General features: G+C 39.7%; 2 protein-coding genes across 7 annotated transcripts in view; one reads left to right on the top strand and one right to left on the bottom strand.

Annotated features, from left to right (window-relative positions):
* Positions 1-14,743, top strand: part of LOC119845486 (opsin-3-like) — a 119,044-nt gene that overhangs the window by 102,161 nt on the left and 2,140 nt on the right. The gene's annotated exons all lie outside the window — the stretch shown is intronic.
* Positions 8,456-14,743, bottom strand: part of ST6GAL2 (ST6 beta-galactoside alpha-2,6-sialyltransferase 2) — a 275,950-nt gene continuing 269,662 nt past the window's right edge. For all 6 annotated transcript variants that reach the window (XM_043509904.1, XM_038377770.2, XM_043509987.1 and 3 more), the window contains one exon: positions 8,456-13,793. In XM_043509904.1, coding sequence (XP_043365839.1) covers positions 13,525-13,793 — 269 coding nt within the window. In that variant the 3' untranslated portion in view covers positions 8,456-13,524. The remainder of the gene's footprint in view (positions 13,794-14,743) is intronic.

The raw sequence follows: 14,743 nt of genomic DNA, 5'->3' as shown, positions 1-14,743 counted from the left end.
ATTAGCACTGTGCTGATGCACTTCGTTATTATCAAGATCTGCGGTTTGCTTGTGGCAGCGTTTTGTCTAGGGGCTTTTGCAGGTTTGGGGCGGGGGATGCATATAACGGACAGCTAGGGACTTGAGCTAGGCTAGAGGTTGGCCTAGTTCGTTATCTGGGTCAAAAATACCACGGCCCAGCATATGCAAATGCTCTTAGCTTAAGCTAAGTCTTACAGGATGCAGGCCTGTAGGCCTCTTGTGTTACCGCTCTTGCCTATGCTGCATATAGTGCATAGATCTTGTCACAGAATGGGATGGGGTCAGGTCAACAATACTTTCCCCCACACTATCATTGTGAAATTTTGCTTTCATGAATTTACGTCAACCGTCTCTAATGTTTTGCCAGTAAAATAAAAATCTTTCATTTCACTGACTGGTAATTTCTCTAATTACTTTGTTTTCTTAGCAGCAGCCATGACTGAATGAGACATTTTTTTGTTAATGTACATCTGGTTATATCATTCATAGCTTCTTTGAGATCTTCCATTATATCTTATTTGTACTTGCTGTTGCAGCTGCAATCTTTTTGGTGGACATCTTTGATTTCCCCTCCCCCCCCCGAAAAATCTATAAAATCTACATTAAAACATTAAAGTTGGATTCAAATGTTTTAATGAATCTAATTAACATTTCCATCAATCTTGATAAGAATTTAATTGAGCACTAATACATTTTTAGTAACAAGAGATGACAAGAAGTGCATTTGTAGCTTGCCTTGGGCAACAAGGCACAAAGCCAGAGACTGACTGAATTTAACTTCCAGAGATGTGCAATCATTGCTTTAAAGTGCATTGCATGGAGTGACTTATTGTTATTGTGAAATAGAATTTAAATAAGGAAATATACCCAGGTCTGTAATAGACATTACTGATGTATGATATGTATTAAAGAGATCCATCATTGCCACGCCAGTGAACCAAGCAAATCAGCTAGTCCTCAATAGATTTTGGTCCCAGAAGATCCTGGAATAAAAAAACCCACCAAATCAAAAGATTAATGTGTTGAAGAAGAACACTCCAACTAACTTCTTAACAAAACCATTGACAAAATAGCCCCCAAGTGACCCCTTCCCTCACATCACTGCCGCAGGAACCACGAGTCTCAGAAAACTTGCATAAGGTGGTTGGAATGCCCATGGCACAAGACTTGCTCATCCACAATTCATTAATAGCTCAAGGAGCCCCTGCAGCTATAAAGGAAGATATAATGACCTTCCTTACATCAGCAAAAGCAGAACCAGCAAAACTGTTCCATGCAGTAAACTTGTTTATTCATAGGTTCCAAGGCCAGAAGGGACCATTGTGATCATCTATTCTAATCTGACCTCCTACATAACACAGGGAACATCCCCCAAATAATTCCTAGAGCAGATCTTTTAGAAGAACGTCCAATCTTGAATTTAAAAATGGTCAGTGCTGGAGAATCCAGCACAACCCTTGGTAAATGGTTAATTAACCTCACTGTCAAAAATTCATGTCTTATTTCCAGTCTGAATTTGTCTAGCTTCAGCTTTCCACCATTGGATCATGGTATACCTTTCACTGCTATTTTGAAAAACCCACTATTGAATATTTGTTCCCCTTGTAGGTCCTTATAGACTGTAATCAAGTCACCCCTTAACCTTCTCTTTGTTAATCTAAATAGATTGAACTCTTTGAGTCTGTCACTATAAGGCATGTTTTCTAATCTTTCAATTATTCTCAGGCTCTTCTCCAGTTTATCAACACCCTTTTTGAATTGTTGGCACCAGAACTGGACAGAGTACTCCAGCAACAGTCACACCACTTCAAAATACAGAGGTAAAATAACCTCTCTGCTCCTACTCAAGATTCCCCTCTTTATGCATCCAAAGATCACATTAGATCTTTTAGTCACTGCATCATACTGGCAGCTCATGCTCAGCTGATTATCAACCATAACCTCCAAATCTTTTTCAGAATCACTGCTTCACAGGATGGCCCCCTATCCTGTAAGTATGGCCTACATTCTTTGTTCCTAGATCTATACATTTAGCCATATTAAAATGCATATTGTTTGCTTGCTCCCAATTTGCCAAGTGATCCAGATCACTCAGAATCAGTGACCTGTCCTCTTCATTATTTATCACTCCCACAATTTTGTGTCATCTGCTAACTTTATCAGTGATGATTTTATGTTTTCTTCCAGTTAATTGATAAAAACGTTAAATAGCATAAGGCCAAGAACCGATCTATGTATGCCATGTTAATTTTATATTGTTCTAGTTTTTTAATCAAGATGTTGGCCAGAAACAAGTCTAATGCCTTACAGAAATCTATGTATACTACACCAACACTATTATGTTTATCAACAAAATTTCATAAAAAAGATATAAAGTAAGTTTGACAGGATCTATTTTCCATAAAGCCATATTGATTTGCATTAATTTATTATAAAACCCTGCTTTAATTCTTTATTAATCTAAACCCATATCAGCCACTACATTATCTTGCCCAAGTATCAATGTCAGGTTGACAGGCCTATAATTATCTGGATCATTCTATTTACCCTTTTTAAAAATTGGCAGAAAATTTACTTTCTTTCAGTCTTCTGAAACTTCCCCAGTGCTCCACAACTTATTGAAAATAATCATCAACAGTCCAGCAAGCTCCTCGGCCAGTTCTTTTAAAACTGTTGTATTATTGATGCAAAATATGTATACATGACCCTAGATCCAAGTCCTACTTACCACAAGAAGTTCTTGGTCTACTCCAGAGACAAAAAGCATCAAATCCAGACAGGACCCTGCTGGGATAAAAGTAACCACCCCACTATGAGGAATGTCTGCTACCATCTGTTATGATGAAATTTGGACTAATTACCAAATAAGAGATCCTGGAAGTTCTAAGGAATATCCAACGTCACCACCTGTAAAACAGAACTATGCTCATCATGATTGCTAAAGTTTAGTAAAGAACTTCTGACTTCCATTAATAAATTAGATCATCAGTACCTCCTTCCAAGAAGACAAACTTCTAGTCATTCTACAGCATACAGTAGTTGACTCTGATGAAATCTATCCAGGACATCTACACAGTTACCTCTCTTTCCTTGCAGTGTCATCAGAAAGGTAGCTCACCTTCCGCAGCCATCATCACTGAGCACAGAGTGGGTTAAGACAACACGTCATCTTTCCTGATGGGTCTCAACCTTCTGCTGAAATGCTGGATAGCTCCCACATCAGTGCATTTACTCTGATCTACCTGATAAAAGCGAAGAGTACTCAAGTGATCCCAGGCTCTGTCGGCCCAAGCATGTGAGGAGCCAAGAACCTTCAGCTCCCAATTAAGTCAACCTGAGCGGACAATGTTCAGCACCTCCCAGGAGGTCCTCAGCCCACCATGCAGACATCTGATTAGTGCAGGTCCCCTGCAGACTAAGGGAAATGGAATTTTCATATATGAGCTAAAGGGCCTACTCTGTGACCAGTGCCAAAGCTGTAGAAATCCACAAGGTTTTGGATTCTCGATAGTTGACCAGGAGGTGTGCAGGTTAAGCCCCACACAATAAGATAAAATTACCACTTATCACCTTATGAAACAGTGGAATTTAAATAATAGAATCAGAAATGTAGGACTGGAAGTGATCTCGATAGGACATTTAGTCCAGTCCTTTGCACCGAGGCAGGACTAAGTATTATCTAGACCATCCCTGACAGGTGTTTTCTAACCTGCTCTTTAAAACCTCCAGTGATGGAGATTCCACAACATCCCTAGGCAAAATGTTGCAGTGCTTAACTACCTTTTCAGTTAGAAAGTTTTTCCTAATGTCTAACCTAAATCTCCCTTGCTGCAATTTAAGTCCATTGCTGCTTGTTGTGACCTCAGTGGTTAAGGAGAACACTTTATCCTCCTCCTCTTTATAACAATATTTCACATACTTGAAGACTGTTATCATGTTCCCTCTCAGTCTTCTCTTATCCAGACTAAACAAACCTATTTTTTTCAGTCTTTCTTTGTAAGTCATGTTTTCTAGACTTTTAATCAGTTTTGCTTTCCTCTGGACTTTCTCTAATTTGTCCACATCTTTCCAGAAGTGTGATGCCCGGAATTAGACACAATATTCCAGCTGAGTAGAGTGGAAGAATTACTTTGTGTGTCTTGTTGATTACAACACTCCTGATAATACATCTCAGAATAATACTCACTTTTTTGCAACAGTGTTACATTGTTAACTCATATTTAGTTTGTGATCCACTATAACTCCCAGATCCTTTTCTGCAGTACTCTTTCTAATTCATTCCCCATTTTGTATGTGTGCAATTGATTATTCCTTCCTAAATGAAGTACTTTGCATGTCCTTATTGAATTTCATCCTGTTTATTTCAGACCATTTCTCCAGTTTGTCAAGACCATTTTGAGTTCCAATCCTATCCTCCAAAGCGCTTGCAGTCCCTCCCAGTTTGGCAAACTTTATAAGTATACTCTCTTTGCCATTATCCAAATAATTTATAAAGATATTAAATAAAACCAGACCTAGAGCAGATCTGTGCAGGACCCCGCTCTAGATGCCTTTCCAGCTTGATTGTGAATCACTGATGATTACTCTCTGAGTATGCTTTTCCAACCAGTTGTGCACCCACCTTATAGTAGATTCATCTAGGCTATATTTCTCTAGTTTCCTTATGAGCAGGTCATGTGAGTCAGTATCAAAAGCCTTACTAAAGTCAAGGTATATTACATCTTCTGCTTTCCCCCAATCCATAAGGCTTGTTACCCTGTCAAAGAAAGCTATTAGGTTGGGTTGACATGATTTGTTCTTGGGATAGTTCACTCTTGCAACCTTAATAATGTCTCTTTAAAAAACTGCCAACTCTCCTGAACTCTTTTTTCCCTTAGACTTGCTTCCCATGGCATCTCACCCTACCAATTCTCTGAATTTACTGAAGTCTTGTCTTTTTGAATTTCATTGTTTTTATTCTGCTGTTTCCCCTCTTACCATTACTTACACTCATGGGCTCAATTATTTCATGATCACTTTCACCCAAATTCTCAACCAGTTCCTCCCAGTTTGTCAGAATCAAATCTAGACTAGCTTTTCCCCGAGTTGCTTTCTCCACCGTCTGTAGTAAGATAGTGTCTCCAGTGCATTCCAAGAACTTGTTGGATAATCTGTGCCCTTCTATATTATTTTCCCAACAGATATCTGGGTAGTTGAAGTCCCTCATCACCACTGACTCCTGTTTAAAAAAAGCCTCATCCACTTATTTTTCCTGGTTCAGTGGTCTGTAGTCAACTCCGACATCACTTTTTTAAACCCCTTTCATTCTTATCGAGAGACTTTCAACAGTTCTGCCTCCCACTTCTATCTCAGCCTCAGTGCAAGTTTATACATATTTGATATACAAGACAACACCTTCTCACTTTTTTCCCTGCCCGTCCTTCCCCAACAAGCTGTACCCTTCTATGCCAATATTCCAAGCATGTGAATTATCCCATCGAGTTAACATTTGTGCTGCCAGTTATGTCATAATTGTGATCACTTACTAGTTCTACCAATTTGTTTCCCATACTTCTTTCATTAGTATATAGACATCTAAAATGTTTATTAGATTTCCCTCTCGTCTGTGTTCCCTCTTGTCTCGCCTTTGTCCCAGCTGTGATTGCCCATGTTCCCCCCCCCATATTCCAACCCTTCACCCAAGTCTCCATGTTTTGGACTTTCCTATGGGCTTTTGTCTCCTGCCCCTGTCAGACCTAGTTTAAAGCCGCCTCACTCCATTAATCAGCCTGTATCTGAAGATATTCTTGCCCTTCCTTGATAGATGGATCCCATCTCTGCTCAGTAGCCCTTCTTCTCAGAAAAGCATCCCATGGTCAAGGAAGCTGAAGCTCTCCTGGCGACACCATCCTTGCAGCCATCAGGATCACCATCAGGATGCATCTGTCTCTGCCTGGGCCCCTACCCTTGATCGGAAAGACTGAAGAGACCACCACCTGCACTCCCAACTCCCTCACCCTTACTCCCAGAAGTCCTGTAGTCACTTCTGGTCTGCTCAGGGCCAGACCTCGCAGTATCATTAGTGCCCACATGGATGAGCAGCATCAGAGAGAGTAATCAGAGGGCCAGAGGTGATCCTCAGCAATCCTTCCATAAGATCTCGAATATGGGCCCCTGGCAGGCAGCACACCTCTTGGGATGCCAGATCAGGTCAGCCGCTCGATGCTTCTGCCTCCCTGAGAAGGGAGTCACTGGCCATCACTACCCTTCATTTCCTCTTGGGAGTAGTGGCCAGTGGGGATACGTGGCTTCTGCTCCTCCACCTTTGGGGGAGATTCCTCATCCCGCATGTCCAGGGCAGCATACCACTTTTTATCTCTGTGCACTGTGGGTTGGGAGCAGGAGTGGAGCACTGCCTGCTGCCAGAAGTTGCCACCCGCCAGTTTTCTCCCTGTGAAGGAGCCATTTCCTCCTCCGCTGGTGGTACTACTGCAGTCCATTCTAGCTGGATTGCTTCCTCAACCTTCATGTTTTCAGTGAATTCCTCATATGCACGGATGCTCCTCAGCCTAGCCACCTCCTCCTGTAGCTCTCCCACCTGCTTCTTGAGAGTTTCCACCAGCAGGCACCTTTCACTCTGGATGGTCTCCCCAGCCTGGCTTTCTTTGATGGGGAAATGCAGGCCACAGTCTTTGCAAATCCACACCAGGACTTGGGTAGAGGCATCCATGGTCAGGTTTTTTGTCTGGACACAGGTGGAGGAGCCAGGAGCAGTGTTGGCACTGGCATCACAGCTGTTCCGAACCCTGGTGATTTTATTCTTTCCCCTCCTACAAACTCCTTTTCAAATTCCCCTGTGTGCTATCCCCTGTTCACTTAGCATCTAGCTTGTAAGCCATTCTCTCCTAGGTCAGACCTGCCCCCCCATTAACACACACTGGCAGGGTAGCCACAAGGATGATCAAGGCTGATCAAGGATCAGAGGACAGGAGGCTAGAGCCTCGCTAGTGCCTACTCAGGTAGCAGCTAGTAAACCCCTGGCCCCCACTCCAACTCTCTCCTTACACACAATTCCCATCAGGCCACACTGTACATTTTAAGCAAGCCAAAAGAAAAACCAAACAGACAAACAAGCTTGCCCACTCACCCCAAGAATTAGTGCTTGCTTCTTCATCAGCAAGGAATCTCCCCCTCCAATGCCCCTTATTTGCTAGGTTCATTTTACCATGAAGAATGCAGTGATCTTGTGAAAAAATACAGGTAAAAAACACAAGTTAAGTTAATCTGAAGGGCCTGAAAGGGGAAGCCTTCTTCAAATCAAGTTTTTCAAAAGAGTGATTTTTTGTTCAGCCTTTAGCTGATCAGAGCATTATTAAACAAAAAAGGCCTCTTATCTTACTTTCATGTTGTGTGGTAAGTGTAAATGACTAAGTTTCCTTTCTGAAAAAGTGAAATTGGCTAGTTTCCACACATGCACACTCCTCTCAAGTAAATGCTATAATAAAAGGTGGGATTCTGACTTCGTAATGTCTTTGTGGTTATCTAAACAACAATCCAACATCTAACACCTCACTGCTGTTTAATTGACTGCCTCACAATTTGACCATGCCTAGTAAACAGGAACTCTGAGATGAAAAAAAAATGCAGGCTATCTAGATTAGTCCACCTCTCTAAATTAGGGGCCTGTTCCAAAGCTCTTTACAATGAGCTGAAAGACTCCCATAGACTTCAATGGGCTTTGGCTCAGCCGCCTCATGGTTGCACAATGTTGTATTTTATCCCCTAAGTGTCTGTGCAATTATGTTTTCCCTTTTTTCGTTCATTCTTCACTTTAAATTATGGTCTGTGTAAAGAAATTTTTGCTTTACTAACTTTAGAACACGATTTCTTGAGAAGGCAAATCATTCATTTCAGCAGAAGTTTGCCTACATTCTGAATCGAGCATCTAGGCACTAGAGTGCAGCCTTTTCTTAGGACTTGACTAAGCAGAGAAATTGACAAGCTCAGCTATAGTGAAATAAACTATTCTTCTGTAGCTATGCCAGAATAACTGCCCATGAGGACACTCTAGTCTATAACAACAGGGACTTGATTCTGAAATAATGATTCCACTATAGATATTCTGGCCAACTTCCCTGTGTACACCAGCCCTCAGTGTCTGTGTATTCTCCCTATTCTTGTCGCTGAGCGAAGTCTGTTCACAGTCATCCCACATCCTTTTATTGATCAGTGGTTTATAGCAACCATTTCGTCCATAATCCCTTTTATTGCTCTGTATCCCAATCCACTTCTATTGTATGTTTTCCATTTTTAATTAAACAAGCTACTTGTCAGCCTCTACCTCTGTTTCAATTCAAGATCTTGGTCTCCTCACTATGTAAAACTGACCAGTAACATCCTCATTTCATGTCATGTGCAATTTCATCCATTCAAGCTAAGGACCAGCACTACTAAATAAATGAAAACAAATGTTTTATTTACAGCAAAAATCTGTACACTGCATAATAAAAATATACAAAATCAAAATAGAAAATAGAAAAGTGTTAAAATGTATACAAACACTGTTTAAAAATGTGACTCCTGTAAAATCTTAAGATTTAATTTGTTGAAGAGTACACATTCATTTAAAAAATCATCATACAAAATAATTCTCAAAGCTATTAAAAAAGTACACAGTCTTCCATATTTGAATAGTTCAATGACTACATTTCACAGAGGATGAGATGATATGGATACATGTAAGACTTCTACATAGCTGATATTTAAAGAACAAAACTCTGAGTGTCAAAATTCATTTAATTAAATAAGCCTGTGAGAGGCATGCCCAGACATGGGCTACTTTAAAAGTTCAAACAGTTAAATCAGGTATCCTCTTTGCACTGGAGAGGATAGCATTCAGGAAATCTGTATATGTTCTCTAATGACATTTCACAGTGTGCTTCAAAAAACAGTCGAACATATCTATGGATTGTAAATGAAGGGAAAGAACTCAAAGTGACACTTTCACAGACAATGTATTTCACATTACTTTCATCATAAGTTTGTACCAGTGTCTGAATAGTATTTCCCGGTTTATGAGAGCATTACTGAAGAGGAAGACCAACACAAAAGTAACCAGGTATGGCCGTATCTACACATAATTTGAGCACCCGTTTAACTCAAACTGTTTCTAAATGGATTGAGTTAAATCTGTGCAACCTCTTAATGTGGCACTCACTTCCAGTTAAAAATGAACTATTTCAATTTTGCTTAATTTGGCAAGAAATTGATGCAAACAGAATTAAGAAGGAATTCTTAATTTGAAACAAAAGAATGTCAACACCAGTACATTGATTTAGCTAAATATTTGTGCTCAGTGTGTAGACCAGCCTTGTGTGTGTAGATCAATATAATTATACATTGATCTCTCTCTCTCTTTAACACATACAAATCTGTTACATTGGTGTAACTTCACTGACTAACAGGGTAGAGAATGAGGACCAGGTAAGCCTTGGGAAAACAGAAGGAATGGAATATCAGAAATATTTTCCCCCTTAAAAACGTGTGGCTCAAAATGAGGCAAAACTTTAATAATTTATCCGGAATTAACAGAAGAATACCTTGATTTAACCATCTAAAGGCTTCATGCATAAAACAATACAGCCACCACCTGTTGAAAAAGCTGCATAATTCACAGTGGAAAACACAGCAAACCAAAAATTAACAAATTCAGCGCATTTACCCAAGCTTTGTAGGTGATTTTTTTTTAAGTGCAACCGTCTCACCTGTTAATCATATACCATCAGTGCACAGCAACTAGGCTTTTATAACTATAGAGGCATAAAAGGGGGATGAGTCTAACTTGAGCATTTGTGTCATGTGTGTTATGTTTCAGGAACGTGCAGGCCTTGCCTAGGCAAATCTCCCACTCACTTCAAGTGGGAGTTACTTACATACATGGGTGACAAGATCACACCCTAAAATATCGATGAATGATTTGGATGGGGAAATGCATCATACGTCACTTATGTATATATAAAACATCAGTCACCAGTTACCATTATTAAAAAGCTATCCAGATGTCTACTGAACACCTAACACACATTCATTCACTCTTTTAGATGTAACTGATTTGTCTGGATTTTTGATAAATGATTTCTGCTCTCAAAGTTTTTTAAAAAAACCCAACACACACAAAACCCTCAATGGCCTCCCATAAAAGCAAAGAATACCAAAACTCAGGAGGGAGGCACCATGAAGGGAAAGAAGGTTGGTGAAAGCAGCAGTTCTGTAGTTCTCTTCATGTTGCCCTTTGCTTCCCCCTGCTGGCCTCTTGTTGTTCAGAAGTAAAATTTCAGTTGAATTCTCAGTTAGCAAATCAGGCTCAGCTGAACTTGTACTGATTTTTTTTTTTTTAAGATAAACAGCAGGAGTGGGAGGAGAAAATCTTAAATTGTCAAGATGCCTGTGTTTGTAGAACAATGAAATATCACAGGGGAAACCAGGGTTTGGAAGCCACCTTAAGACCCTCCCTCCTTGGGATGATTGAGACCCTGTGCTTCAAAGAGTTGACGCTGGCCTCCTTTCTGGGAAGAGGCTGGTGCACTTAGCACAGCTCTAAAGCAAAGCTAAGCTCAAGTGTGAAGCTATAACATTCATATGGTTGGTGAACTGTAATATACATAGGGATAGAATTAGCACAGATGACATGGTGTTTGAAAGATCCACACCAATTTAAATAATTATATCATCGAGGGAAAGGTGACAGTTTCCTGGCATTTGCACTTGGCCAAGAAAGATTTTCTGCTCAGGTGCCGCAAGTGCGCACTATTACCACACAAAAAAGGATATGCCATGCAAGTATAAAATCCATTGGATGAATGCGTACCCAGGGTTGTGTGAGAATTTTAAAGGGCAGCACTTCATTTAAGCAGGAGTGCTAAGTATGCAGCCTCTCGTTTTTCTTTAGAGTCCACTAGGGCTGCATACAAGCTGCGCCGTAATGACGGACTATTTAGCGCATCATACAACGCACTCCTATTGTTGTAGACAATTGTGAGTATTGCTGGTTAGCTTTTTGTATTCCTGATGGAGACAAGAGTTTAAGCTTAGCATGGGCAAATGAGTGGGAAACTGGCATGCTATTTTGTGGAGTCTTAGAGACTTCTGCACAGGGCACAGTGACTTACGGTACTCATTTGTACTAGAAATATGATCAACTCCATTTATTGAAAGGTGTGGGAACTAATCCAATTTGAACTTGGCACATGGGAAACCCTGATCTGATACTAAGATCACTGTAGGACAAAGTGCCACTCTGCCTGTGCGGAAAAAATCCGATTTAACGTGTTTCACAGAAGGTGAATTAAGTGAAACAAATATATGGGGAAATTTTTTTCCCTTTGTAGGCTATATAGCACTACTAAGACTAGATATTGTTAAAAACAAAAATGGACATAAAATATTATTATAATGTGTTTTCCAAAATCAGTATGTAATGCATCCAGATGCAAAGGCTGAAATTAATGAATGCTGTCCATTTGGCAGTATGAAAAAAATGCTTTATGAACATACCTATCCAATTAACACAAGGCATATCCGGAACACATGGACACACTTTCTGTCAGCTAGGAAGAATTTTAGAAGGACGGCAAAGCCCAAGATAATGACAACTTGAAAAAAGAAGGCTAAAGTGCAGTAAACTAATTCTGCTCTTGTAGGGAGGAAAAACAGCAGGAAAGGTTGGATGGGAGAATTACAAAATTCTTCTGATTTATATTTATATCAGTGGTTTTCAGCCTGTGGTCGACAGACCCCTGGGGATCCACAGATTATGTCTAAGATTTCCAAAGGGGTCCACACCTCCAGTTGAAATTTTTTAGTGGCTCCTAAAAAGAAAGAAAGATTGAAAACCACTGATTTTTATAAACAAAGATGACCGAAAATACATTAACGTGGGTTTCTCCATCGCCAGCTCTCTCTCAGTAGCCAATAGCTAAATATGTGAAATATGCTTTTCCACTCCACTGCTGTTAATAACACAGTGTTTCTACCAGCCAATCATCTTTTTGCTGTATGGATATGGATAGCATATGTATGATTTCTTGTACGTAATCACTCCTACTGAATTTTGCTCACTGGAAAACCAAATTTTAAAAAGCAAACAAGAACATTAACCAATCTCCAGCCTGAAATTGAACTCATCAGAGAAAACGTATTTTAAATGCATTAACATCCAGGTGGATTTTAGAAGTAGTTTAGAGAATACCCATGCTGTGTTTTTACAATGAAATTATGAGATTGTCTCAGGGTGTAAGCCATAGTAAGATTGCCTAAGGTCTCCAGGACATAGACTTCATAGTTTTGAATTTAAAAAAATACTGACAGCCTGTTCTTTTCTCACAAAAACAAAACACAAAATGCCATGCTTTTTTAAAAGCAATAATAAATGAATTTAACTTGGCTTACAACAAAATAGGAAAACACCTAATTTCTGAAATCTCCCCATCCAAAATAATTATATCCTTGGAAAAGGCAGGCCTACATGTTTGTAAGAAATCTGTTTTTTATAACTTGCTTTCAAATGTATACATTTGTCTCCCTTCCCCTGGAGTGTTTATCTACATATATGCACAGAGGGGGAAACTGCCCCCAGGCAGAAAGCCCATGCACCATTTCGGTCTCACTTATGCCCTCTTGCTGGTCTTCTGCACAAGCTGAATGAGGGCAGAATAAGCGCTTTCTGAAGAAAGGAGGAGATTCTCTTTTCTTCATCCTTTGCCTGAATGCAGCATCTGCATGGACCATGACAGATATGTGCAGTAGTACTGTATTTATTTAAATAACCTGGCTGTGTATACAGTAATATCCATTTAAAAGTGAGTAAATATCACTTATTAATTTCTGGCTGCAGAAACTACCTGAATACAATGACTAGTTATTGGGCCTGATTCTTATTTACGAAGGTCCTTTATATTGGTAATTTACATTCACTTTAAAGCCCGTTTACCTTGCCAGAATGGAGTAAAGGGAGCTTTGTGTAAATGAGAATCAGGCCCATTATACTCATAGCATGGCCCAGTTCAAAACCATGATTATTTTATCGGGGGGGGGGGGGGAAATGTGAAAATCCTGTGATATGATGAGAAATCATCCATCTCTTAGCAGACAGCCCTGTGCATGAATGATACAGGCTGCTTCATAATGTCAGATTTAACTGTTTTGTTTTTTTCAAGTTTGGCATCTAGTACATGTGGCATAAGAAACCTCTGATGTTTTCTGACAGGTCATGCCCACAACAATACATTGTATTTCTACCTAACTGTGCCTTTGCACCTTTCATGAGCGAAGCTTTTTTTCTTTAACTATTTGCAAAGCAGTAATACATACTCAGGGTTAGGAATGAAGGAACTCTCAAGCCTGCTACTTAATTACAGTTTATAGACTCAAGACTAGGTTGGTCTAAGATACATTTTCAAGTATTCCTTTCTTGTTTATAGTACGACAGTAGTACCTTATTGCACATTGTTTCTGAATGATTCACTTTTACAAGTGTGGGAAGTGATTCTGTCCCAGGCACTTTACAGACCTGAACCCTGGCAAGATTACTTTCCCCTTCCGATACAGATCATCCTGTAACCCTTTGTTCATCCTCTGTACCAGCATTTTCTCATACAGCAGTGGATGGTAAGCCCCTAAGGTACAAGCTGCATCATAGTATAGTTCATGGTAGTGACAAAGGTCAGTTTGTCGGACTGAAGGGATGTATTCATACACGTGCACTTCGTTACACATGGACATCATGATGAGGATCCCTGAAATGAAATTTAGAAATAAAAATATAGCTATTTCACCTCCTTAGAATTTTTCTGCAATCCTGTGATCTACTGTCTTTCACCACTGCACTTCAAAATGCTTTATTGTACTTAGTTTAAATATATTCAAATGTAATAAAACAGTTGCCCTGTTACGCCGTTATATAAATACCATGATCTCTTGCAGTGTTGACATGATAGGACATCAGGCTTAAGAAACCAATAAAAGCCCTTTAAAACCCTGGACTACCATCTCCATCCTGCTCAATTCACCAAAGAGATTGCCCCTCCAAAAATTCCATGACAAAATCATGGAACTAACCCAGGCATATCCTAAACCTCACTATTCAAATCACATCACTTTTCTTCATTACCCCCTTTAATGCATTCCCTTATTATGTTGTCTATTTATATAGTTCTTTAGCAATACAGACCTTATCTTTATATCTGTCTGATGCACCTAGCACACTAGATGGTGTGTAAATTATATGAAACTCCCCCTCCCCCACCAAGGTATTTCTTGGATACCTATCATCTTCATATCTAAACAATAAACAAAATTATGTAAAGGCATAGAAACTTAAGAGTCTTCTCCCTTCCCTTCTCCCTGGTTTCAGATGTTTATCCGTGCCCATATCCTGTAAACATTTACGCACATTCTTAACTTTAAAGACATGAGTAATCCCATTGACTTCAATTTAGTTTTAGGAAGTCATTGGTATGGGAAAAGCGAAATTGTCCAGCATTTACCCAGATTCTTCCCACCATTTTTACAACCTCTGGTCTTGATGCTACTATTCAGTGGTGAGGTTACAGGACTAACATGTTCTTCAAAGCATTTCTTTCTTCCAGTTATCATAATTGGTGTCTTTCTTAGAGTGGGTTTGAGCCAGTTGCTCTTAATCCATCCACTGGTTTCTTTCAAGACATTGAGACATTTTGGAGACACA

The sequence above is a fragment of the Dermochelys coriacea genome, chromosome 1, assembly GCF_009764565.3.
Source record: "Dermochelys coriacea isolate rDerCor1 chromosome 1, rDerCor1.pri.v4, whole genome shotgun sequence".
NCBI lineage: Eukaryota > Metazoa > Chordata > Testudines > Dermochelyidae > Dermochelys > Dermochelys coriacea.
Note: the sequence above shows the minus strand (reverse complement) of the source record. Positions and strands in the feature narration are given on the sequence as shown.